This window comes from Amblyomma mixtum, chromosome 5 (assembly GCF_055824585.1).
Source record: "Amblyomma mixtum isolate Tamu chromosome 5, ASM5582458v1, whole genome shotgun sequence".
Lineage (NCBI taxonomy): Eukaryota > Metazoa > Arthropoda > Arachnida > Ixodida > Ixodidae > Amblyomma > Amblyomma mixtum.
Genome location: NC_143016.1, coordinates 43,978,671 through 44,001,886, shown reverse-complemented (window position 1 = coordinate 44,001,886; position 23,216 = coordinate 43,978,671). Strand labels below are relative to the sequence as shown.

The 23,216-nt window shown below is 46.2% G+C and overlaps 2 protein-coding genes across 3 annotated transcripts in view; one reads left to right on the top strand and one right to left on the bottom strand.

Moving 5' to 3' along the window:
- Nucleotides 1–518: 518 nt before the first annotated feature.
- On the top strand, nt 519–7,521 carry LOC149341939 (modifier of protein aggregation 4). Its single transcript, XM_089544224.1, has 3 exons — nt 519–751; nt 1,078–1,201; nt 7,183–7,521. The coding sequence occupies exons 1-3, from the start codon at nt 745–747 to the stop codon at nt 7,247–7,249; spliced, it is 198 nt and encodes a 65-aa protein (XP_089400350.1). The 5' UTR covers nt 519–744; the 3' UTR covers nt 7,250–7,521.
- A 13,565-nt stretch (nt 7,522–21,086) lies between these two features.
- LOC149341937 (proprotein convertase subtilisin/kexin type 4-like) overlaps nt 21,087–23,216 on the bottom strand; it is a 223,629-nt gene continuing 221,499 nt past the window's right edge. For both annotated transcript variants that reach the window (XM_089544222.1, XM_089544223.1), the window contains one exon: nt 21,087–22,943. In XM_089544222.1, the coding sequence (XP_089400348.1) occupies nt 22,393–22,943 (551 nt within the window). In that variant the 3' untranslated portion in view covers nt 21,087–22,392. The remainder of the gene's footprint in view (nt 22,944–23,216) is intronic.

The window sequence follows — 23,216 nt, the reverse complement described above, 5'->3', positions numbered from 1 at the left end:
GTGCGCAAATATTTTTTCCGTATTTCCTTGTAATTTCGTAAGCAGAAGCACACCAGAATTACTGTAAATTTGTTTAGTTCAGCTATGTTTTCTTTGTGAGGTTGGAATTAAATGACGTATGAGCTTTATAAAATTGTTATCTTGAGTTCTTACAGCGAACGCTCACTGATTAAAATTTATGGCCATGGAGTAACGGCAAAGTAACGTGCGATATAACCAAGACCGATATAACTAGCCACCCTAATATAACTTAGAAGGGTCAGGGTTCGGGCTAGTGGGTAGTCAACATGATGATCCATAGCGCACAAAATTGAAGGGACACTCACATAACGTGCGATACTTTTTTTCGGTAACGGTAACGGTACGCGTTACCTTTTTTTGTAGGTAACGTACGCGCTCTTTTTTTTTTTAGTGTAACGAGTAACGTAACGTCTACAACACTGCGTGGAAAGATGCCAGTCCCTCTTTGGCGCGCGTCAGGAAGCGTCGACACCTTCCATCGCTGCCGCGGCCAGCGCCACTGTCTCATGCCGTCTCCACGAGACCCACGAAAGGCTGTGGTGGCAACGGCGTTCGCTTGGCTTTGCTGGCACGTCGTCGTTACGTTGTACGACTGCGGTCGTAGCATTCTGTCCCCGTGAGAACACCCCCAACCGAACTTCACTTGGCCGTTTTACAGCGAAAGGAGTTCTCCGCTGGAGGTTCTCCTTGTATCGCACATCACCGCTCTCGGAAAGCATCACTATGACACGTAAGTTGGCTGTTCCAGGACCTAGGCCTAAGCGCATATTTTCTCCGTTCTCATTTCCGTGTCACGTAAAAAAGCAAAGCTCTCTCTCATATGGAATTTGCTTCCTGTTCGTGATGTCCTGTAGATATGACCACACCGTAGTGCTCTTTGCTTTCTGGGCGGCCAAAAAACTTGGGCTCGTGTGCGTGGGTTCGGCCGAGATGCGCAAGCGTGTGTGAATGAATGCAGTCAGTCGCACAGTTTCGAAATGCTGCTGTTGTTTGTTGCCTGGCTTCGCCGCAGAAGATATTCATGCTATTTTCAAGACACTGTGCCGATTTTTGCAGGTGGAAACCAGCGCGAACTGGCCCGCGCCAAGAACGCCAAGAAACAGCAGGAAATTGCTAAAAAGAAAGGCGCAAACGATAAAAACGGCAACAAAGGTCTAAGCCTTGAAGAACGGCGTCACAGGTAACAGCCAAAATTTGGGCACGCCACTCCCATGGTGCTGGTGAAGGCGGTGCTTTTTGTGCAAATTTTTAGTAGTAGGTGAGATGCACTCGAGAGAGCTCCATTGATTCTCATACACATCGTGGCGAGTATGCTGCGCTTTCGATCGCACGGCGCTCCATTGAATCGGCAGTCACGTGGCCCCCTTTGAGCGCGCCTTTTAAGTCGTGGTGTCAAGTTTTTTGTGGACAGTGCACCAGCATGGCCCGGCCTGAATATTTGAGTGATTGTTTGGCTTGCCATACGGCCTTCCACGAGCGAGTGCGACTGTTCAGTACAGGCAAGCCAACTGCACCTGCAGTGGAGGCGTGTTTTGGGCCAAACATACTGATGAACCTACCAGGGATTTTTGAACACATTTGGCACCCGCACTGTTGTGTCACTGAGGTGTACACATTCTCCCAGACAAGAAGTTTGCTAGTCAGTGTTGACCCAGTTTGTAAGCTGCCCATTATTAGACCACCATTCACGAAATTTCACTCTTGCAGAACTAGTTACAGATAATGCAGGGCATTTAAAGGACTAATTGAAACAATGTTGCAGGGTGGTGAATTAAGCAGATAAGGGTAAAATGTGCGCTGTAGTAGGCAATGTGCCGACCTAACGCTGTGTTGCAGAGTTGCTTGGTAGGGTAGCTGTAGTGTCGATTTGACTTTACACTTGCTGCATGCCCTCCAGTTAAAAGGTGGGATTCCCGTCGTATTTTTTCTTTACTGTTTTTGATTTTGCAAAGATTTTGTGTATGAATTCAAGTATGTACGGGCCTTGAAACAGCTGATAGCTCGGGAGCACAGTGCCAGTATTCCCAAGTTTCATCTCTTGACAGCTGTCTCTGTTGTTACCCAGTACGGTAATATACATGTGCAGCATAAGTCAGGCAGTGGTGATGAGCCTTGAACATGATATCCTTAGAGAATGCCTGAGAATAGAATGGAAGACATCCCTTTGCCAAAGACATTTTTGAGACGACTTGTCACTCGTGAAAGAAACGGCAGCCGTGGTGCTGCAAAGCTGGTCATGTCGTTCGGCATCACATGGCAAGGACATGCAATTAGTGAAAGCACATTCTTGAATATGTGTGGCTGGTGTGGGCAGGGGATGAGCATGTTCAAAGGTGTTCACAACAGCCAGGCTTGCATTGCAAATTGTCCAGGACAGCACTGTTAATATGGGCGGTAGACTGCTAGTCTGGAACCGAGTTCAAACATTGCTTTGATGCTTTTGAAAAACTTGAAGATTGGTTTTTGAGGAAAGGAAATGGCACAGTATTTGTCTTGAATATCTCCATGGGTACCTGAACTGCGCTGTAAGGGAAGGGATAAAGGAGGCAGTGAAAGAAGAAAGGAAGAAAGAGGTGCCATAGTGGTGGGCTCCAGAATAATTTTCACCACCTGGGGATCTTTAACGTGCACTGACATCGCACAGCACAGGGGCGCCTTTTGTGTTTCGCCTCATCGAAACGTGGCTGTTCCTGGTTTAGTTTTTAAAGGTGCCGCCTATTGTCTTTTTCTTTTGTAACTAAATTTGCGTATGAATAACTTTCTTTGGGATCTGATCTTTGTCTGCGATATCCTGGCATACTGCTAGGACACTGGTGCCCAGTGCAAACTTTTTGAGCAGGTTTGTTTGCTTACACCTTGTGTCTATTGGGTGTGCCCGGCTGGCTGTGGTCACTGCAATGAACAAAAATTGTTGATTGATCAGTTCTCAGGCACATTACAATACAGTATGACTAAAATCGCTGGTACCACCAAAAATGCATTGATGTCTACTTGATAGTGTTTGCTGCACAAATCAAAAAGTTTTACTCTACGACTATTTGAAGGAAATGTCTCGGGAGTCTTTGGATTTCTTGTTTTAGATATAATGTTTGCCTTGGAATATGTGGAGACGATAAGCGTGCACCTCAGTTTCTGTTGCTGCTTCTGGGAGGCAAACATGGCATGTGCTAGGAACAGTGAAGTGGCATGCACAAAAACATGCTCAGCACCCTCTTAATGGCGCTTCTTGCCAGTGGCGAAGGGTGAAGCTTCTTGTCTCTGTTTTAGTCTTCCTAGAGCTCTTCCTAACTTGCCGCCTGCAAAAACACACAGGGCATTACAGGTTGCCAGCTGGTTTCACGCAGGTCGTTTGATTGTGTGATAGTGCTATTTTCACACCTGACCATCTGTAGAGGCGGCTGCCGCGGTGGCTCAGTGGTTACGGCGCTCGGCTGCTGTCCCGAAAGACGCCGGTTCGATCCCGGCCGTGGCGGTTGAATTTCTTTGGAGGAGAAATTCTAGAGGCCCGTGTACTGTGCGATGTCAGGCACATTGAAGAACCCCAGGTGGCCTAAATTTTCGGAGCCCTCCACTACGGCGTCCCTCATAGCCTGAGTCGCTTTGGGACGTTAAACCCCATAAACCAAACCAACCATCTGTAGAGGCTTCAAGGTCACTGAACCTTCCAGGTGTCATAAAAGTTATACTCTTATTAACTGTTGTGGTCAGCAAGCATTCTATTGCTGATTTGGCATTACTGCAATGCCCTCGTCTCACAGCCACCTCAGACTTAAGGGACACTTGGCTTTTACTGGAGTTCCTCTGAAGGGAAAATGAGACTGGCATCATACGGCCTCTTCGCTTTTCGGCCCTGGTGGTGTCGGTTGGCACTACACTACTATCCTGCTCGTACCTCAGTATTAATTTTTAATAGGACAGTTCCTTTGGGTTCCCTGTTGCTATCGGCATCACTGTCATGCATCCACGTTCAGCTGTGTGGCCTCTGGAAGAAGCAGCAGCATGGTGGTGGGCATAGGGTGAAGAAGCAGTGGTATAGCAAATATGTAGATTTATATCTCGCTCAGCATTCCTTCATTTCCACTCAGATTTTGAATGTTTTGTGAAACACCTATCCGAGTTCATATCCGTGTCTGTCGCAAATATTGAATGCTTAGAGGCTCTGCTATGCCACCTTTTTGATGTGTGCGATTTTGACACCATCAGGGTGAACGCTTGCAAGAAGTGGCCATTGAGTGATGAGAGAGGAGGTTCTGCTAGTCTTTTTGCGGATGCACATATAGTAGGGGTGTGCGAATATTCGAAATTTTTCGAATATAATTCGAATATTATATTTTTAGTATTCGTATTCGATTCGAAATCCAAGTATTCATGTTCTTTCGAATATTCGACCCACGCGAATATTCGTGTCTAGCCGAATATTCATTGTGAGCACCGGTGTTCATTTCGGTCCGCAAGCCCTATCGACAGAGACATAACAACATGGCGGCGCCCAGAGCAATGCGCATGGATGAAGGAAAATATTTCCTTCGAATTTTTCCTTCCTCCAAGGGCCATGCCTTAGCTGACTGCACCGGTGAGCTTTTTTGTGGCTATACCTGCGAAGCTGCTATAGTCAGAGCTGCGCACGAAGTACCTCGCAATACGTGCCAGGTCAGTGCCAAGTGAGAGGGCATTTTCTGTGGCTGGAGGAGTCGTTCCAACTAGAAGGGAACTACTTCTGTCTGACCATGTGGAGCAACTGGTTTTCCTTCACGACAACCTTTTATGTTCATCCGAGCAACGCGTTTTTGTGCTGATGGCAAGCTAGCCTTAATCAATGCTGTGTACTAGCCATCCTCTCTCATATTTCCACTCTTCTGAGAATAATGTTTGAGACTTTGATAATTTTTGTGCAGCCACACACACCTTTTGTGTTCATTTAATAATCAATAGTTGAACTGTGATGTTCTTGGGTGCTCAAATAAATATTTTATAGTGGTTAAATGCGTCTGTCCTTGATTATTCGATATTCGATTCGATATTCGGAATCAAGTATTCGTATTCTATTTGTATTCGAAAAATTTGATATTCGCACACCCCTAACATATAGTAATGTGTTTGTTGGTCTCCTGACATGATCTTAAAATTAGCTTTTTGATGAACTGGAAAACTGAAATTTTTGCTACCATAGGAGGTGAATGTTTGGATCGAGCCTGGAAATGACAGTGCGGATGTTGGCAAACAGCAACCGGAGCAAAGGAGCAGTGTGAATAAATGGACGCCTGACCTTGAGCTTTTATTTTTTTTTTCTACCACTTTCTCCCTCCTGTGAGCATCCGCAGTGAGCTACGAGAAGAGACAGGGGCATTCACACTCATGCACTTCCGCTCGTGCAGCACGTGTGGTGCAGCCTTGACGGAGGGAACAATGTTTGGAGACTTTTTCTTGAAAGTGTATTGAGTGTGCTTAGGAACAGCTTCTGCTTTCTCCCCGGCCAAGAGATATCCATGCCACATAAGCCTGTGGGTGAGGTGGAATTTCTTGTCGCCTGAGCATTTGGTTGAGGTGCAAGCAGGGCAGATTATCTTCCATTGTGTGAATTCTTCTATAGTGAACTGCTGGTTTGAAAACAGTCACAAGCCAGATGCAGTGTGCATCACGCAAGCTGAGAACTTAGATGTGCCGGGCTAGTGAGCGTTTCATGAAGCTGTATAGAAGAGGGCATTACTGATATGGGAAAAGCTTTCATCTTGTCCACAGTTGCCTTCCAGGAAGGCTATGCAAGCTTTGAAAATGTGTGTTGTTGACGTGACGCACTATCAGCTGGAACACACGCCTGTCAGCTACAAGAATGAGGAGAAATACTAATACAAAACACTAGGTAAACTGAAGAGAATGGAGTTTTTTGAGGCAGCTGCAAGATCCATGTAACCCTTACAAAGTAAAAAAAACAAAGCTGCTTTAGAGTTCTCTACACTGCAGCATACCCAAACTTCTTACACAAAATATCTTGCATCAGTATTTCTCTTTGGTTATTTTATTTTCTCATCTGTTTGCAAGCTTCTTGCCTTTTCCAGTTGGTTCACATTCATGCTGAGCTAGAGCCGCTTTGAGCACTGTTTTATACTCTTGTCACACTTGCAGTCCAAGTGCGGTTAATCTTATCCGCGGTTCACCAGTCTTAGTTCCAGAAACGAACAGCCCCTTGGGTGCAACAAATGAAATGACACTGTAATCAGCAGAGCGGAGCTGTATTTGCAGATGTCTTAGTTATTTACAATGCAGTGTATGTACAACACAGTGATGTCCGATGACAGTATTGCCTCTGATTTGATACACTGCCACACCTCCCGCAAGCCGTCCGTGCCAAGCCACCTTCAGATCCCTGGTGCCAGCGTATAAGCTCTGGGATGAAGGAGTGTCAAAATGGAATCCTTTTTAAGCTTCGCTGACGATTGCCCCTGTTGCTGGTAGGAGTGATAGCTGTAAGAGGACAGCCGCCTAGCAGCTGCGGCGCTGTCCCGGTCGTTTGCATGCTAGGTCCTCTGCTAAGGTATAGCTGAAATCGATATTTTAACGAGGCCATGGGGTAGTTTGTAAAGTGGCGCCATGAGCAGATCATTTACTCTGGCCAATTCCAAAGCGCAGTCTGCTGTGGCTTTGGTGCGAAACAAACTAGGCCTAGCGACAACCAGGGAACAGCGCTAGGGTCACTCACACTAGGCGTATATACCCCTGGAAGCAGCAGATTGGACAGCAGTTGCCATAGCTCAGTTTTACCAGGGCACTGGATGAGACATTCTGAAGTCGTGGGTTCGGATCCCACCGGCAGCATATGATTTTTTTTCCGTCATCTGGGCAGTAGAGAAAAATTTAAGGTGTTGGGTACTTACAATCCATGGGAGGGACAAGAAGGTAGTAGCAGTTGCACTTTCAGAGGGCTCGCAGACCAATATTAATGCTGTGAATTTGAGGAGTGAACCATGGTATTCAGTCAGCATTGTGTATCCTGTCTCTGCAGTTTTAATCGTCGACATCTAGCCTCTGTTATATTACACAAAATTTGATTTGTTACATTCTTGCTCAGTGTTTCATGTTCTTGGCATGTATGATGCTGGTCGTTAAAATGCAGTATATGGATAACTGATACTTGACGATGTCTTCATGTTATTTTTTCTTCAGGGACGCTGAAGTGATGCGCATGAAACAAAAGAAAGCCACGGAACCAGAACCAGGCACCTCCCACTGAGGTTTATGGGGGGAAGTCCCTCCCACCGAAAATCATGGACGGAGTGCTGGCATCCATTTATGGAATGCCCAAACAAATTTTGAGCTGCACGATTTCCAGAGAAGATGGGCAAGAAGCTGCATTGCAAGTTCGAGCAGGCTGGGAGACTTTGCAGGCAAATTTCTCGACGTTCCTCTTTCTAGCTGCAGACTTGTGTCGAAACAAGTGACAAGGCTTTTGTAACTACACTTTATATTGGTGCTTGCTGTAAATAAATGTTTCCAGGCACTTTTCGTTTTGAGTGCTTTGTCATTGCTTTTTATTTAGCAGTAAACAAAGATAGCAAGGCTGCAAAAAACTGCAGAGGGGGGACATTTGGTGCACAAAATTTTGTGAAGGCATAACTACTATTTGCACTGCATCATTATTGTAGACAAAGCAGTCCATGCTGTGTTTGAATGCACTTGTCAGCAAAAGAAACGTGGCAGTCCGTTCTGATGGCTGAAAAGCAGTTGGCAGTCATTAAATGTCGCTTGTCTGGTTCACACAAGCCTAATGTTTTTTACAGCAGACTGGCTGCATGAAAGACACGGGCTAATCGCCGCAAGTTTTAATGCAGAGGCATTACTTGTCCACTACGTGAAAAGCGTGTGGCGTGCGTATGTGCATGCGTGTGTGTGTACTTGGAGATGGTACAGAAAATTATAGTGATGGGAATAAACAGGTCAAGCGGTCATATGACACGCATTAAGCCGAGCACCGCCACTGGCAGACCTCCATGTGGTGATATTCATACCAAAATTGTGATGCAACCATTTGTCATAGAGCGTCCTGGGTGGTGTCATAAAATACCTCGTTGCTAGTTGAGTTGAAGGTTAGCTTGCGATAGGGATTTGAACAGACGTCATAAGCACCTTCAGTTGTATGCCTTCCCAGACTTAGTATCAAAATTGCGATGGAACCATTCGTCGTATAGCATGCCACGTGGTGTCATACACAAACTCGTAGAAAAGAACTTAAATAATGCATGTGCAAACATTGTGTGAACAGTGCGCCTAGGGACAGTAATGCTTTCGCATTCCTACTGCGCCGGTCTAGGGTTCTTACGATAAATGTTTTCACCACCACTTGTAAGCCATCTTAAAAGCCTGTGCTGAATTTTACTGAGTGGAAGGCAGAAGTTGCCAAAAATTGGCTGCCCTGCAACAAAAGAAAGCTGCTTGCAAACACTGTGGGCACAGTGCAGGGAATTTCAAATTAGTCTGTTCGGCTTTGCTGATGCTGTCTTGCAATTTGTTCACAATGGTGTTGAAATGCATTGAATGACGGTTACAAGTCTGCCATACTTGTCTGCTTGCTAGCCAGCCGCACAAGTCTAGGAACAGTCACTTTGCGCTTGTAGAGGTACCGCTTCACTAAGGAATGCCAGTGCTGGTTGCAACACGTAATATGTGCGCTTGTCACTTGCAAAAAAGTGTGTGTCATACTTGCACACTGTCAATGAGGTGCCTTTGTCCTGTGGACGAAATTGTATAGGCCAGACAGACCAGTGCCTAATTGTGAAGCTGCAGCAACACCAAAATGAGATCCAGGAGAAAAAATCATCGGTGTCAGGACTGCGTGTAGTGGGGTTCGCCACCCAGTGATGAGTGTCATGTGAGTGACACATAACGCGGGTTCAGGCCGGAGAAAGCTGAGGGCACAGCCAGCATTCGCCGTGCACCTGTGCTCTTGCTCTGACGGAAGGAAGGTGCAGTTATTTGAGAGCACAAGAGTTTATTATACAGTAAGCTGTGTTACAAAACACTGCACTAATGCCCAGACCTCGGTGCAACCCATAGCTCAGCTGCAGCACGCGCAAAGCAGACTGCGTACACACGCATGACGGCACAGCTAAGGGCGATCGCATAGCGCACGGCCAACCAAAGGGTTAAATGGCGCGCGACACAAGACAAGTGAGGATGGGGAATGCGCGGAGCACATCTTGACGATGTAGGTCGCACGTCGATGGCCCATCTTGCGTCACCGGTGATGACCGAGAACCAGCCAAATCAGGCCCTCCCCGAATTGAGTGCTTCAGCGCTGCATAGGTGGGCGACACGACTCGGAGGTTCGGGCCTGGACAAGCATACACACTCGGTGTGCGCGTTAAACTAGCGCGATTTTGTCCTCCAGCAAAGGCGAAATCAACGCACCTTTCTGCTGCCCGAGACGATGGCGATCTCGCTGTCTCACGCTGAAACACCCCCAAATGTCACTCGGACCCAATGGGGACGCGAGGTTGAAGCGGTAACTTCGGAAGAGAGAGTGATTTACAGCGGTTCTCGAAAGAGCCTCCCTTGGAAAGGAAGTCAAGCAACGCGGTCGCCTGCATTCCGCTTGCAGGAACCTCACAGGGTGTTCTCTCTAATGAGCAACGATAGCACATTCGGATCGCTTAAGAAGCTGAAATCCCCGCATCCCCCTCTTCTCAAATGCCCCCACCCCTCTGAAAGCAGAGCGACGGTCATTGCACTCTGCACAGAACTGCTTGCGCGGGCATGAACAAGCTAACAGCCTTTCGCCACACCTCCAGCCCTTAAACAAACCCACAAAAGATTACTGGGAATGCTAACTTACACAAGCAGCACTACGGAAGATGTGCCCAAAAGCATTCGCGACATAGCAATTACAAAATAGGATCACTCGAAGCTATACACTCAACAAATTGCAACATTCCACTCTTACATCTGCACAAAAACAAAGTTCTTGCTTCCGCGCTGCCATAATGGCTTGGACTGCGCACGGCAGGGCATCGGATTAAAGGGGCACTGAGGAGAAATTGAAGTTGGCTTGTATCGATAGATTACCAGCTCCTGATTACAAAAACGCCACTCATACTGATTACAAAGCTCTTGTAACGTAGAAAAGAGCAAGAACCAAAATACAGGTATCGCTGCCACAGGCCAAGCTCGCAAGTACAAGCGTGACGACGACATAGGACAAAACAATGTTGCTAGAACACTAGGACACGAGAAGCCACGAATCACATAGGCGCAGCCAACGCATGTGCAAATCTCCTTGACGTCGCCAGATGGCGCCACGTACCTGGCAGCTGCGCGCGCGCCTGCAGCGTCGCGACCAGTCAGCGCCTGCTCACCGGCAGTCGGCGGGCTCCCGGTATTCTGCTAACGCTAACAAGGTACACGGTATGCTAAACGTGTCTATTTGCGAGAACTTCGTTGACAACTTCGAGAACGGGATCAATCTTAACGCTGGCAAAACGCCGGTGCAAACGTAAACGAAGCGACGGTAGCGACGGCCGCAATAGCCGATAGATGCCTTCAACGTGCGGCCGGTGGTAGCTTTCTTTTCGGCTGCTGCTAGGCAGCACTGCTGGCGGCCAGAAATCACGGAGTCTGCGTTATGTCATGTGCACATCATGTTTCACGTCACTTAGTCCTGTGTCGTCATAAGAGAATCCCAAGTTTGAATCAGAGTGGCGGGAAAAACTTTTTCAACTTCGAATCCAAATTTCTTAGAAATAAATGCATCTTCCGCTGCCGGCCAAGTGGCAACAAAGCCATGAAATGCCGAACTATCGGATTTTTCTTTAAAAAAAAATATTAATAGAGCTCTCCTCACTGTCCCTTTAAGTTCGGCAGAACAGAGCCGCAGTATGTCAGATGGGATCGGGAGTCGGTCCTGATCGTCCTGCTGAGCAGCGACCACCCAGCACCGGAAAAACCTCACCCGTCGTCTTCGAGCTGTGGCCGCAAGTCTCGCCACACCTCCAAGGCTGTGAAGACAATGTCATAACAGGGTGGCGATGTGGGCAGCTCAGTGCTGTTTGTTGGTGAGTCCATCCACGGTGCCATTGTCTCTTGGCATGCACTGGTTATGCTCTGGCACACACTGAAGCACTCACGGCCCCGAGGCCCAGCGACGGGCGTCATGAGCAACCATTCCAAGGCTCTTGTCCACCCCTAGGCACTTGACAGGCAGTAAAGCCGCAGAACAGGAAGTATTTAAAAGCGAACACCCTACTCCCCACCCCAGCAGGCACATGCCTGACGACACTGCAGTGGTCCGGGGTAAGGAGGTGGTGCTCATGCTGCAAATTCCTTGGATTGCCCTTTTCGGGCTCATGGATCCCAAATTCTTGAGCTAGTCATCCGCAAACACTGCTCGCGGCATGAAGCAGCACCAGAAATTAAAGAGAGCACACGGCTATGCAGGAGTGCCACTAGATTCATCTATATCTCGGGTTATAGTGACTGCTGCGGAAGTCTCTACGGCTAAAAGGGTTGACAGGATAGTATCCACCGTCACAGAGTGCATATCTAACGCTTTGGTAACGCGGGTTACGCAGGCCACGCAAGTTGCGACGACCTCTCCTATGCCAGCCATGCCTTCGTTAATAACCCAACCTTCCTTGTCTGTACTGCCTCCACCCCAGGAACAAAGTAGTGCTGCTTGTCCTATTCATAGGTCTGGTAATTCAGATGATGTTCAAATCACTCATGATGCAGAGATGGTGGATTAAGATACATGAAGCCTCAAACGCGGTGGCTCCCCCATGTCTAACCCGTCTTCTCCACATCCTCAGCCGAAATCAAAAAAGCAACAGCTTGGCTCGAAGCCAAAGGAAAATATTTTGGGGCAGGCAGCTGCTGTCTGTCACTTATTTCAGCTTCATTGGATCTATTTTACCTTTCATCCCAGCACGATCCAGACAATTATTTTGCAAGAAACTAGGCTTACGGCTGAAAAACATTTCCATTTACAAAATTGATTCTTCCTTTCGGCAAGATCGACAGTCAAGAGGAGGAGGGTTGCTCATACTAGCTTCTTCAAAATTTTGTCACAGGGCTAAGGTTCCCTTGTGGTGTACAGGATACCAGGTCGCTAGATCTCCTACTAGTTAATTGTCAGAAGTTAGTTCTGTTGGCCGGTGAATTCAGTTTCTCATCATGTGTCGTGGGGCTCTGCGGCAAATGCCTTTGGGATTGGGTAACAGGCAATGTGCATGAATTCAGGTTTGGCCACCTTCCTCTGTGCTCAAACCATATCTGTGTTAGATTTAACTTTCTCCAGCCCTTGTGTTCCTGTTCTGAATTGGTCAATTGTGGTACATCTAGTGGTCACATACCTATTGCTTGTGATGTTAATTGCCGCTTACTCCAGCATCTTCACAGTTGGGGTCATATGTTAGTTATAACCAATATGTCAGTTATAACCAGTTTCAGTTCACTTTGCGCTCTACTCGTTTAAAGAACATAATTCAAAAGCCATATACTTGGCTATTGGAAAATGCCTAAGAAGTCCGAATTTCCGGTACATACATCAAAAGGGACCAATTCAACTAGATGGTGGAATGCAGATTGTTCGCGGGATTACAGACTCAGAAAGGCTGCATAAAAGAAGCTCCTCCACAATCAGTGCCCGAAAAATTGGCATGACGCATGATTGTAAGTTTATTACAGCTTCTTTTAAGCATACAACCTCACGAGCAGAAGATGGTTATGAATCTGAGCATTTCAATTTCCTAACAAAAGTCAAGAAACCGATTTGGAGTTCGGATTTTAAGATTGCGGAAAAAGATACCGGCTTCAGAATGTATGCCCTCATGTTTTTTGACTCCGCAAGAAGTAATCGAAACCATTGAAACAATTGCCAAAGGATTAGAGAAGCGTTTCTCGTTTGTACTACTTACTTTGCGCTCCGTGTTTGTATCGTCAGTAGATCCGATTAAGCAATGCCCCCCTTTCAGAACTTTCCCCAATAGTGATGAGGTTACTACCTGCTGCTCCGAGCCCTGATAGGGTAACATCAAAAATGATAAAGATCCTCTTTGAGGAGTCTCCCAACTCTTTATTACAGCTGGTAAATTATTCCATCAAACATGCTTTGATTCCTCCTGAATGGAAACTCGCCAAAGTGATCCCTTTACCTAAATATAATGGTGGCAGCCATTCGCTGGAAAATATTAGACCTATTTTATTGACATCTAACGTGGTTAAATTAATTGAAAGGGTCGTACTTCTACGTGTTTCGGAGATTGTGGACCGCAAAAATACCCTCGGCCCCTGTCAAATTGGCTTGCGTCCAAAATGTTCCATATGGAATGCGCATGCCAACCTCGAGAGTCATATTCTCCCTGTGCGGCGCCAAAAAATGCATGCCTTTTTGGTGACATTAGATGTAGCCGAAGCTTATGACAGTGTGAAACACAACATATTATTGTAAAGACTGCAGACTCTGCAGTTTCCACATTAGTTATTTGCTTGGATATCTGCGTTCCTAAAAAACACAGTTTTTTTGTGCACTAAATGGTGTCAACTCTGGGAAATACATAAACAAACTAGAGGTGTTCCTCAGGGGGCAGTCCTTTTGCCTATGTTCTTCAATTTTCTACTGAGCTTTATTCCCAGCCATCACCAAATTTGCTTGTACGTCTATACGGATGGCATTGCATTTTTCTCGGCTGCCCCTGACGCTCAGTCTTTTTATGTGCACCTGCAGTCGTATCTGAATTTGCTTGAGAGTTGGTTGTGGGGCTTTCGACTTACTTTAAATGTTAACAAGTGCGCTATTTTGTTTTTCAAATAAAGGATCACGTTCATCTGTCTCTATCTTATCAGCGACAAAATATTCCTCAAGTCTTTAAAATATCTTCATGTCATTTATGGCAACAACTTCACGTGGCACTCTCACATTGACCCTGTTTTTATTATTTATTTATTAGATACCCGCATCGCCTTAACGGCATTACAGCAGGGAGAAGGGGCTTGTGCTGTGGGCATGTTGCGTAGATTAAGTAATCCCCGGTCCGGAATGCGGAGAGATGCACTTTTAATGATTTATGCTGTGTACGTCTGACCAATTTTAGAATTTGGATCTGTGCTGTTTTCTGGTACAGCTGCTTACAAAATTTGCCCACTCGTTCTTTAGGAGGGGGAGGCGCTTCGGTTATGCCTTGGACTCCCAAAGTTGTAGCTAACAACGTGCTTTACCTTGAAGCCCCAAATTCCACCTTTATTATGTAGATTTAAATTTCTGATTGCTCAGATGTATCTCAAAATATATGAATCAAGTTTCCACTGCTCCCTGTCCGTTTTTTGTTGCCAGCCGACCCCTGTCTAACATGCCTTCATTACAAAACAGTGGGTCTTCCGTGAGAATTGTCTATGATGACATTTTCCCCAAAAATGCTAAGCATTTACCTCACCGCATTTTAAATGGATTATTAGAAGACCATTTACAAAGCCTATCTATTAGTATAACAATTGCTACCGACGCCTCCCAATGTGATGAAAAGGCAGCGGTGGGAATATGCTGCCCGCTTCTAGACTGGCCTCTTTCTGTGCGCCTTCCGGATTTCACCCCAATGTTCCAAGCGGAGTTTCTGGCGGTGGTGCTTGCTCTTCACAAACTAGACTCATCTTTCTCTGCAGTGGCTGTCATTACAGACCCTTTTTCGTTGTGCTCGTCCTTTGCTTCAGTCCAATCCTAACCACCTTCCTGTCATTACTCCCTCCACATTTGAACCTTGTACATATGATATGGGTACCAGGTCATAGCAGTGTGGCAGTCAATGAAGTGGCTGATAGCCTGGCAAAGGTGTACCTCAATGGCCCCATGCTACCTATCCTCCTGGCTGCAGCGTACATCACAGTAGCAAGGTTTCGGAGAAGTATTTTGCTAAGCACGACAACCGGATCTCTTTTAAGATCTTATGACTTCTTGCATTTTAGGTATTCATGGAGCAGAAAATCATGTCATTCATGACAGCTTGAGGTCTCGCTAACTAGGCAGCGCTGCCGGATCCCACCCTCAAATTTTTATTTGCACAGGTCTGGTTTGGCACTTTCTCCCGTCTGCGCATTCTGTGGTGAGCAAGAATCAATAGACCATTTCTTGTTGTTTTGTCGCCGCTTCTCCATGATGAGACGATGGTTTTTAGAGCAACCACTGCAACAGCTTGGCCTTAGTTTGAGTAGCCCCATCATATTGTCGCTTGGCGCCACCATTCTTGGGTACAGCTACAGGTCTGTTTTCACCGCCATCAAAAATTTCTTACTCGAATCTAATCGCGCTACCTTGCTAAAATTAAAAAAAAAAATTATTGTCATCTTTTTTTTATTATTATTACCATTTTTCAATTTTTATTTTTAATCACTCAGTTACAAGCCCCACAGTGTCCATCTCCTGTGTGCATTACGCATTTCCCCATTTTATTTCAGTGCTTCTTCTTTCTGTTTACATGTCTCTTCCCCGGCAATCATTTCCTTTTGGCCATAAAAAATTCATCTGGAAAACTCTGTGCATTCCATTTCTTGGCGGATCCCTGACTGGGCATGTGCCATTGTACGATGTTAACAACGACGACGACTGTCCCAAGCTGTCGATCCTTTGCCTAGTAGATTAACTGCGCTGCTTATAGCCATTACGTAACAATATCATCAGTGGATATAAAGCTTTGGAAGAGTATTTTGTAATTTTTTAATCATAACATCTTCCTTTGAAAAGTGCTAAGTTTGCATTCACGGCAATAGCTATAACTTGCAAACAATCCAATGCACACGATCATGCTTTGAAATTTATGCAGGTCTACCTATTAGCTGTGCAGTGGACTAGAACTAAGAGTCTGTGATAAGTTCGCGGGCAGTTGCCGCAAAAAAACTGAAAACTTTCCAAAGGCACGGATATTCATATAACAGGCCACAACATGAAAAATTGTTAGTGCAGCTCGTTAATCCTAGTTCATTGCATGCCTCAGTATGTAATTCATAAGTGCGGCAAGTTTCAAGAGAAACTTTTCACTGAGTACAACGTTATTCTTGTTGGTGTAACAAAGAAAAGAACAAAGTCGCATTTCGAGAAAAATAATGAAGGCAACAAGTTCTGTACACACAATTTTCTATATACACAAGAAAGCAAAGTCCTGGAGTGCTAAAATGCTCCGTACCCATAAGAAGGTTCTCTGTGAACATTTCTCGCGCCTTTTTCCGCACAGGTCGCTTTATTTTTCTTTGTTTTATTCAGAAACGTGCAAGCAATAATTTAGCCCGTAACTTTTGATTGGGGCTAGCTGGAATGATAAATTTTTGTGCAAAAGGTAGCAGAATGTTAACGGTTATGAAAATGAATAAAAATTAAAGATGTAATTTTTGATGAAAATTGGCATTTCAAGAGTGTTGTCATACCTTAGTTTTATTGCGTTGAAAGCAGCATGAAAAGGAAGAAAATGTTTGCAGAAATGGGGGTATCCAAGCATTTACCTTCTTTGGGCTCTCCTCACTGAACCCTGGCCAATCCCCCGTTGCGGGTATGTGCCATGCCACCAGGGCAACAACAACAACAACAGATCCTTGTTTGGTAGCCACATACTGTTTCAGGGCGGTGTTGTAGTAAGAGGCTATATGTTTTCATCATAGAGATTTTGCTTCATTCTAGCCCTTAGGACAGGTAGTGACCGCTGATCTGGATCATGAGAGGGAAACTAGAAGAATAAAAACAGGGTGGACCGGACTATGGCAGGTTCTCTCAGATCACGAATGGCAGTTTACCAATATCCCTCAAGAGAAAAGTATACACCAGCTGTATCTTACCGGTACTCACCTATGGGGCAGAAACGTGGAGGCTACGTGAAGGGTTCAGCTGAAGTTTTAACGACAACGCAATGAGCTATGGAAAGAAAAATGATAGGTGTAACAAAAAGAGACCGAAAGTGGGCACAGTGGATGAGAGAACTAATGTGGGTTAATGACATCCTTGTTGAAATGAAGAGGGAGAAGTGGCCTTGGGCAGGGCATGTAATGTGAAGGCAAGATAACCGCTGGTTCTTAAGGGTAACGGAGTGGATTCCAAGAGAAGGCAAACGTAGCAGGGGGTGGCAGAAAGTTAGGTGGGCAGATGAGATTAAGAAGTTTGTGGGGATACGGTGGCCACAACTGGCAAAGGACAGGGTTAACTGCCCTGCAGTGGGCGTAGTCGGACTGATGACGATGATGATGATGCCCTTGAAGGGGCTGTTTGCCATGCATCTCACACACATTCTGCCAGCATCTCCTTGACTGCGGTACCAGTCAGATAGCAGACTCCTGCAAATAAAGCCCACTCCTGCTACCCCTTTTTGCCTCCCTCGTTTCTGCTCCGCATGCTCAAAGAGCCTGAGAGGACTGAAGCTTGAGCGAGTTGGTAATTCATTGAGTAATACAGCACAATTGGAAACAGGGATGACAGGGACCTTCGTCCCTGTTTCAAATTGAACTGTATTACTCACTGAGAGAGCTGTGGTTATGGCCCCTAACTTTCTACGGGGGAAAATTTGAAGTTCCACGGATGCAGAATATGCGCAATTCCGCCAATGTGGAATTAACAGTCTGCTGGCAGCTCACGTAATTCACATGAACGGAGCGTGCGAAGGCAAGAACTGTCTGTGTGAAGCCTCTCCCTGGCACCCCTCCCTCTTGTAGGGGAAAGGAGGGAGACAAAGCAACAACAATCCTCCCGAAGAACTGTGTGTGCGAAAATGAGGCTCATTCCTTTTTGCATTGCTTGAGAAGAGCCAGTGCAGTGGCACATTGCTGCACTGGTAGTGGTATGAAGGCCTGTCCACAGTCTAACCATGCAACACATTTTGCGTAGTTGCATAGTCTGAATTGGAATAGAATCAGAATTGGAGTAGATTGGGGAGTGAAAGACAAACACGCCTTGCACGCTGCAGAGGTCAATCTTCTAAAATTGAAGGTGGCTGTTGCAACTCATCACCAAGCAATGTTTCGTTCTCTTTAAACGAGTATGGACGCCTAACTTTTGGGTGTGTTTTTTCTTCTTTCTAATGAGGTGTAAGGCACTATTATACATGGATTACCATGCATCCATGAATTATTATGGTTTACTGCGTGGTATCCTTCTACGACCGCTAAATAATTTATAGTCGAATTTCTTTCTCATGCTGTTTCGCTTTCAACAGCCAAACGAGGACTGTGACATCAAAGAGGGGTTATAGGTCACGTGAAGCATGAAAAACTGCATTATAATTGGTGCTTCTACATTCATTGTCATTCCGGCTCTTGAGAAAGGCTGACTTCAGCACTGTAGTGAAGTAAAACAATGAAGCAGTGATTGTATCGCAGTTTTTCCATGCCTCACGCGACATATTGTTACGTGGTGGGCAGCCGAAGAATGAGGCGTGATGAACGATGGACAAGAGATGATTTAATGGCCGCTGGCCTAGTGCGAGCGCTCCGTCCCGCGCCACTGCCAGCTTTGTTTTCTTTGTCACACTACCCGCAGCCACCGAGCAATCATCCCGATCGTTGACAGAGACGCGTGAAATAGTGATGGCCTTGAGAGGAAGGCTGAACAGTAAGTAAGAGATGGCGAAGTGCTGGCCGCCATGATGAGAAAGCGAACAGCCGGGGCAGAGGAACAGTGTCTTCATGTGTGTGCAGCGTCTTGGGTCGGTGGGCTCGGTGGGTTGGGTCGGTCATGGCGTCTGGTCCAGTTCATCGTGTCGGGTGGTCAGGGCAGAGGACGGGGCGGGGGAGCAACAGCGAGGTCGGTTCGGGTCAGAAAGGCTGATGAACGTGATGAATGATGGACAAGAGATGATTTAATGGCCGCTGGCCTAGCACGAGCACTCCATCCCGCCTTACTGCTAGCTTCGTCGTCTTTGTCACAATATAACCACAATTAGACGTCGTTAAAATTATTTAGCAGTTGTAGGCAAATACCAAATGGTGATCATGCACAGCAGTGCCTTCCGCATCATTGTAGTGAAGAAAACATGCCACCAAGATTAGGTGCTTATACTCCTTTAATGAGTGCAGTGGAAGAGACTGTTGGGGTCAATGCTTTCATTCCAGCCCAGACATACGGGTAATCGAAATATGCACATTGTTCGTCATGCTTAGAAAGAAACAGTGAGAGGTCTCTTTCAGTTCTCGAGCAGTCTTAAAGGTGCACTAAAGAGGAATCTGAACTCGTCTTTTTGCCGTGGGAACTCCCTCTACACATTCCCAGCAGTCTAAAAAACTTCAAATTACTGTTTTGCGCGGCCGATTTCCCAAATTTAAATCAGATTAAACGTCCCGGCTCCTACCTTTTTATGAACTCAGTGCTGACGGTAGGAGGAGTCAGCTAACCTCTCAGCCAGTCTCGTGGCGGCTTGCTGCTCTGCCATCAGCGGAGCGATACATAGTAACCGGTGAAAGCTCTGAACCTAAAAAACAAAATAAAAGTGAAAGCGAAGCCGCCATGCGACTGCCTGAAAGGCGCTCTCAAGCGTTAGCGTTCCTACCTTCGGCAGAGAGTTCAAAAAAAAAAATGCCGGAGCCAGGACGTTTAATCAGATTTAAAATAAGGAAATTGGCCATACAGGACCATAATTCGAAGTTTCTAAGAATTCTCGGAATGTGTAGACCGAGTTCCTGCGGGAAGAAGGTGCGCTCAGATTGCTCTTTAGTGAACCTTTATGCTGCAATTGCCACTTGGCAGGTAGGATTGGAGATTCTTGGCTACGGCTACGTCCACGCACGTTTGCAAACTCCAACTTTCCTTCTGGTCAAAACCTGACCTGCAGCAGATCCTCCTTCAGCTATGGTTGTCCTGGCCTGAATGGTTTGGGAACTCATTATAATCGTAATGTTATTTCTTATAAATTTTCCTGACGACTTCAACTCCCTTCACGGCGTATTCATGCAAATAAGGTAACTTAGCCATTTTCCCATTGCTCTGTACTTTCTATTGAGCCCTTAACAACTGTATAAAAAAATGAGAATTTGGCTCCTAACACAAAATTCTGCAGAAGACTAAAAAATTGTTGGCAGAATCACGGTAAACTAGAGGCCTCTTACAGCATTCTCCAGCCACGCTAGCAGTTACAGCACCACACCACAAGAAGTAAATGATAAGGGGGTGTCCAAAGGGTGCCCATCCAGAAACGAACAGAGAGAATTGCATTGGTTGTGCATTACTGTTTAGAGCATAACTGCTCACTTAAAATGAATACTTTAGTGTGCCTAGTTAAATCTTCGTCAACGACCCCTACGTTCAGTGTGTGCCAACATGTTCCAGAAGGCATGTTTTGGTGTACGGACACCTACAGTTGGCTGTGCCAGCACCAGTTGTTGGAGAATGTCTCAGATGTGGCAAGAGGCGGAGTGTTCTGGGCAGAGGGTGGGGATGACAGTGGGCTAGGGTAAGGGGAGAGTGTGCGTCTGTAGTGTGCGCCAGAGTGTTGCTTAGCTAGGCAGAGCTGGCTTGAGGCTGTACCCCCTCTGCCCGGTGGACCCTCCCTAGCTGGGCCCAGAGAACCTCAAGACCTGGGAGGACTGGGAGACTCTGCTGTGCTCGGAGGACCTAGCCGTGCAGACCATCGCCACCGGCCAGAGATAGGGTTCTTGGGAATATACACTTGAGTGCAGTGGGGTCGTGTGGGGAACCACGGGCATGCCCCAAATTCCTAATAATGAAGTTTTTCTCCCTCTCTTAGATGACTTAGCATTGCGGCAATGAAAGCACATGAAAGTGGTGTGTAGCTAAGATGCCATTAAAGAGAGATTTTGTGTCACTGATCAAGAGGGTCTACGAGTCTTCGTTGAAGTGCAAAACTTGGGGCCGTTTCTTTGGCAAACCATACTTGGCATTAACACCCTTCTTACACAACATATAAACCATTATATGGAGGTGTGGTAGCTTCCAAGTTTAGCTCAGAGTTCATCAGAAACATCACGCTTCACGGTTCTGAAGTGCGTGATTGGACGGCTAGTGTGAACTGCTTACTCAAATCAAGGTGTAAGGTGTCAACCATTACAGTGTCACGGTAAGCCTGTCCTGATGCATTTTATCAGGCATAAAATGTGTCAGCCCTGGCAAAATGTACTTTTATTACTGTATGGCTCAACTTAGGAGGAATTAAATTCCTCAATTTAAATAGCATGAGCATTTGCATCACTATTATGAAGAAGAGCGACAAACTATTTGATTCGGAAGTTCTTTTTCTTGCAGAAAACATGCCTGTTGTGTAACTTACGATGCTCACAAAAGAAGTAACAACAATACGTGTTTTCAACAATGTGAGCTATGTATTTGAATGTATTGATTGATTTTAACATTAAAAGGTTGCAATGAATCCTACGGCTCAACAGACTAGAAAGCAGCTGTAAACAAAGGTGTAGATACAACAGAAAACAGAAGTAGATAGAAAGACAACATAAAATGCAGACTACATGTGTTTTTAGAGTAAACCTAAAAGAAATAAAATGTTGATTCACTGCATTGTTGTTCATGTAAAGAGAAAAAACCTTGGTCCTTGAAAAACGAAGTACAAATGTAAATGCTTTACACAATTCTGCAACCTAGGTAAACCAAGCAGTTCAACAAAACACAGGAACCATGTTCAACAAGCTAAGTGTAAATGTGTTTGTTCCTATAGCTGTTTTTTTTTTTCCAACTTTCAAACTGATAGCTACGAGCATGCAATCATGTACTGCATGTTATAAGTTAAAAAAATGCAGCAGGCTAGTTCACTTACTCTATCAGAAATTTTGCACGAAGAGCCAGACAACAAACGGTGCTTCTGAACCTTCGAATCTCTCACAATCAAAGATCTCGTGGCCTTACTGGGCCCCTTGGCTGAGGAATACGGGTACATTCACTACGCCATCCAAAACAAGACACTTTTGCAACAAACTACAGCAGACACCATGCGTTCACAGGAGATCACAGAGCGATGCTCATATGTTGCACTCTCAGCATCATAGTGTCCTTTTGCAGCAGGAAAATGTCTGCATTTTTTTTTTTTTTTTCAGTTGTTCACTGTGTGTCAGCACGACGGCCCCTGGGAACCCTCCTGCAGCTCTGCTGGTGCCATCCACACCATGAAAGCACTTTGGCAAACAGGAAAGCACACCACGCGGCCAGCCAGTTTTGGTGCAAGTCCTAGGGAAACCTGTGCTGCCAGCTCACAGTCCTGATGCACAGACAGGCACTGTAGTGAGTGGCCAGTTGTATGGGGGGAAAATTAGCCACACCTGGATAGTGTTTAAAGCAGCAGAATGTACCTATCAAGTACTAATACTGAAGGCGCTGCTTATACGGAGCTACGAGTAGACGTTCAGCCAGCCACTCTTCACTCGGTGAGCAGAACCTAGCAGCTTCTTGTTCGTGCCACCCTAAATGTCGTCATCTCTGTAGGGCTTGACATTAGGCTTCTTAGGTGTGCTGCCGTCCTTGGAATGGTATGGCGTGACCGGTGCCTGAATCACGCCGTCCTCTGGGAAAGTGCTGGTGTGCACTGGTAGGCCCGAGTAGCGCGCACTGCGGCCGCCTGTGGCGTCTCGGCTCCCTGCCCGACCACCACCACAGCACATGGCCAAGCAGTTGGTTTGCGTCACCAGCACGAGGCCACCCACGGAGACGATGACAATGCACAAGGTCATCAGGGCGACAGTCATCGCCTTGTACCAGACAGCCGCAGTGTTGAGCCTGGCCAGCAGGACCTTGGACTGGCAGTAGCCACCGTCGACCAGGTCGGCGTCCCCAAAACACCGCACACAGTGATCGTCACTTGGGCCCCGGCACGCTCGACATGAGTAGTGGCAGCGCTCGCATGTTCGCTCAGATGTGCTGGGTAGAGACAGCGAGGATGGTGGCGAGGGATAAGTGCTGTCTGGGCACTTGTCGACACACCCCGACCAGGTGGCATACTGCGGATACGGGCACTCTGCAAGGTGATGGACAGTCCGCAAAAGACTGTGTTAGAGAGCTCAAGCAGTGCCATTCCTTCATGGTGATAACGAAGAAGGCTTTACTTGCATACAGATAACAACTTCACGACAGCTTTCCTTTTGATAGAACTGAGCTGTTGGGCTTGCTATACAGTTGGAAGCATAACAACAAGCTCAACAACACTATGCTGTTGAAGCTGTCATTTACTGTATGCCTACAAAAGGAATCAGCATCCATTGCAAGGGACATCTAGTAACTGCCACCAAGG

Coding starts and splice junctions, on each gene's coding strand:
- LOC149341939 (XM_089544224.1), top strand. Junction 1,202..7,182: donor CTTGAAGAACGGCGTCACAG/GTAACAGCCAAA, acceptor TTTTTTCTTCAG/GGACGCTGAAGTGATGCGCA.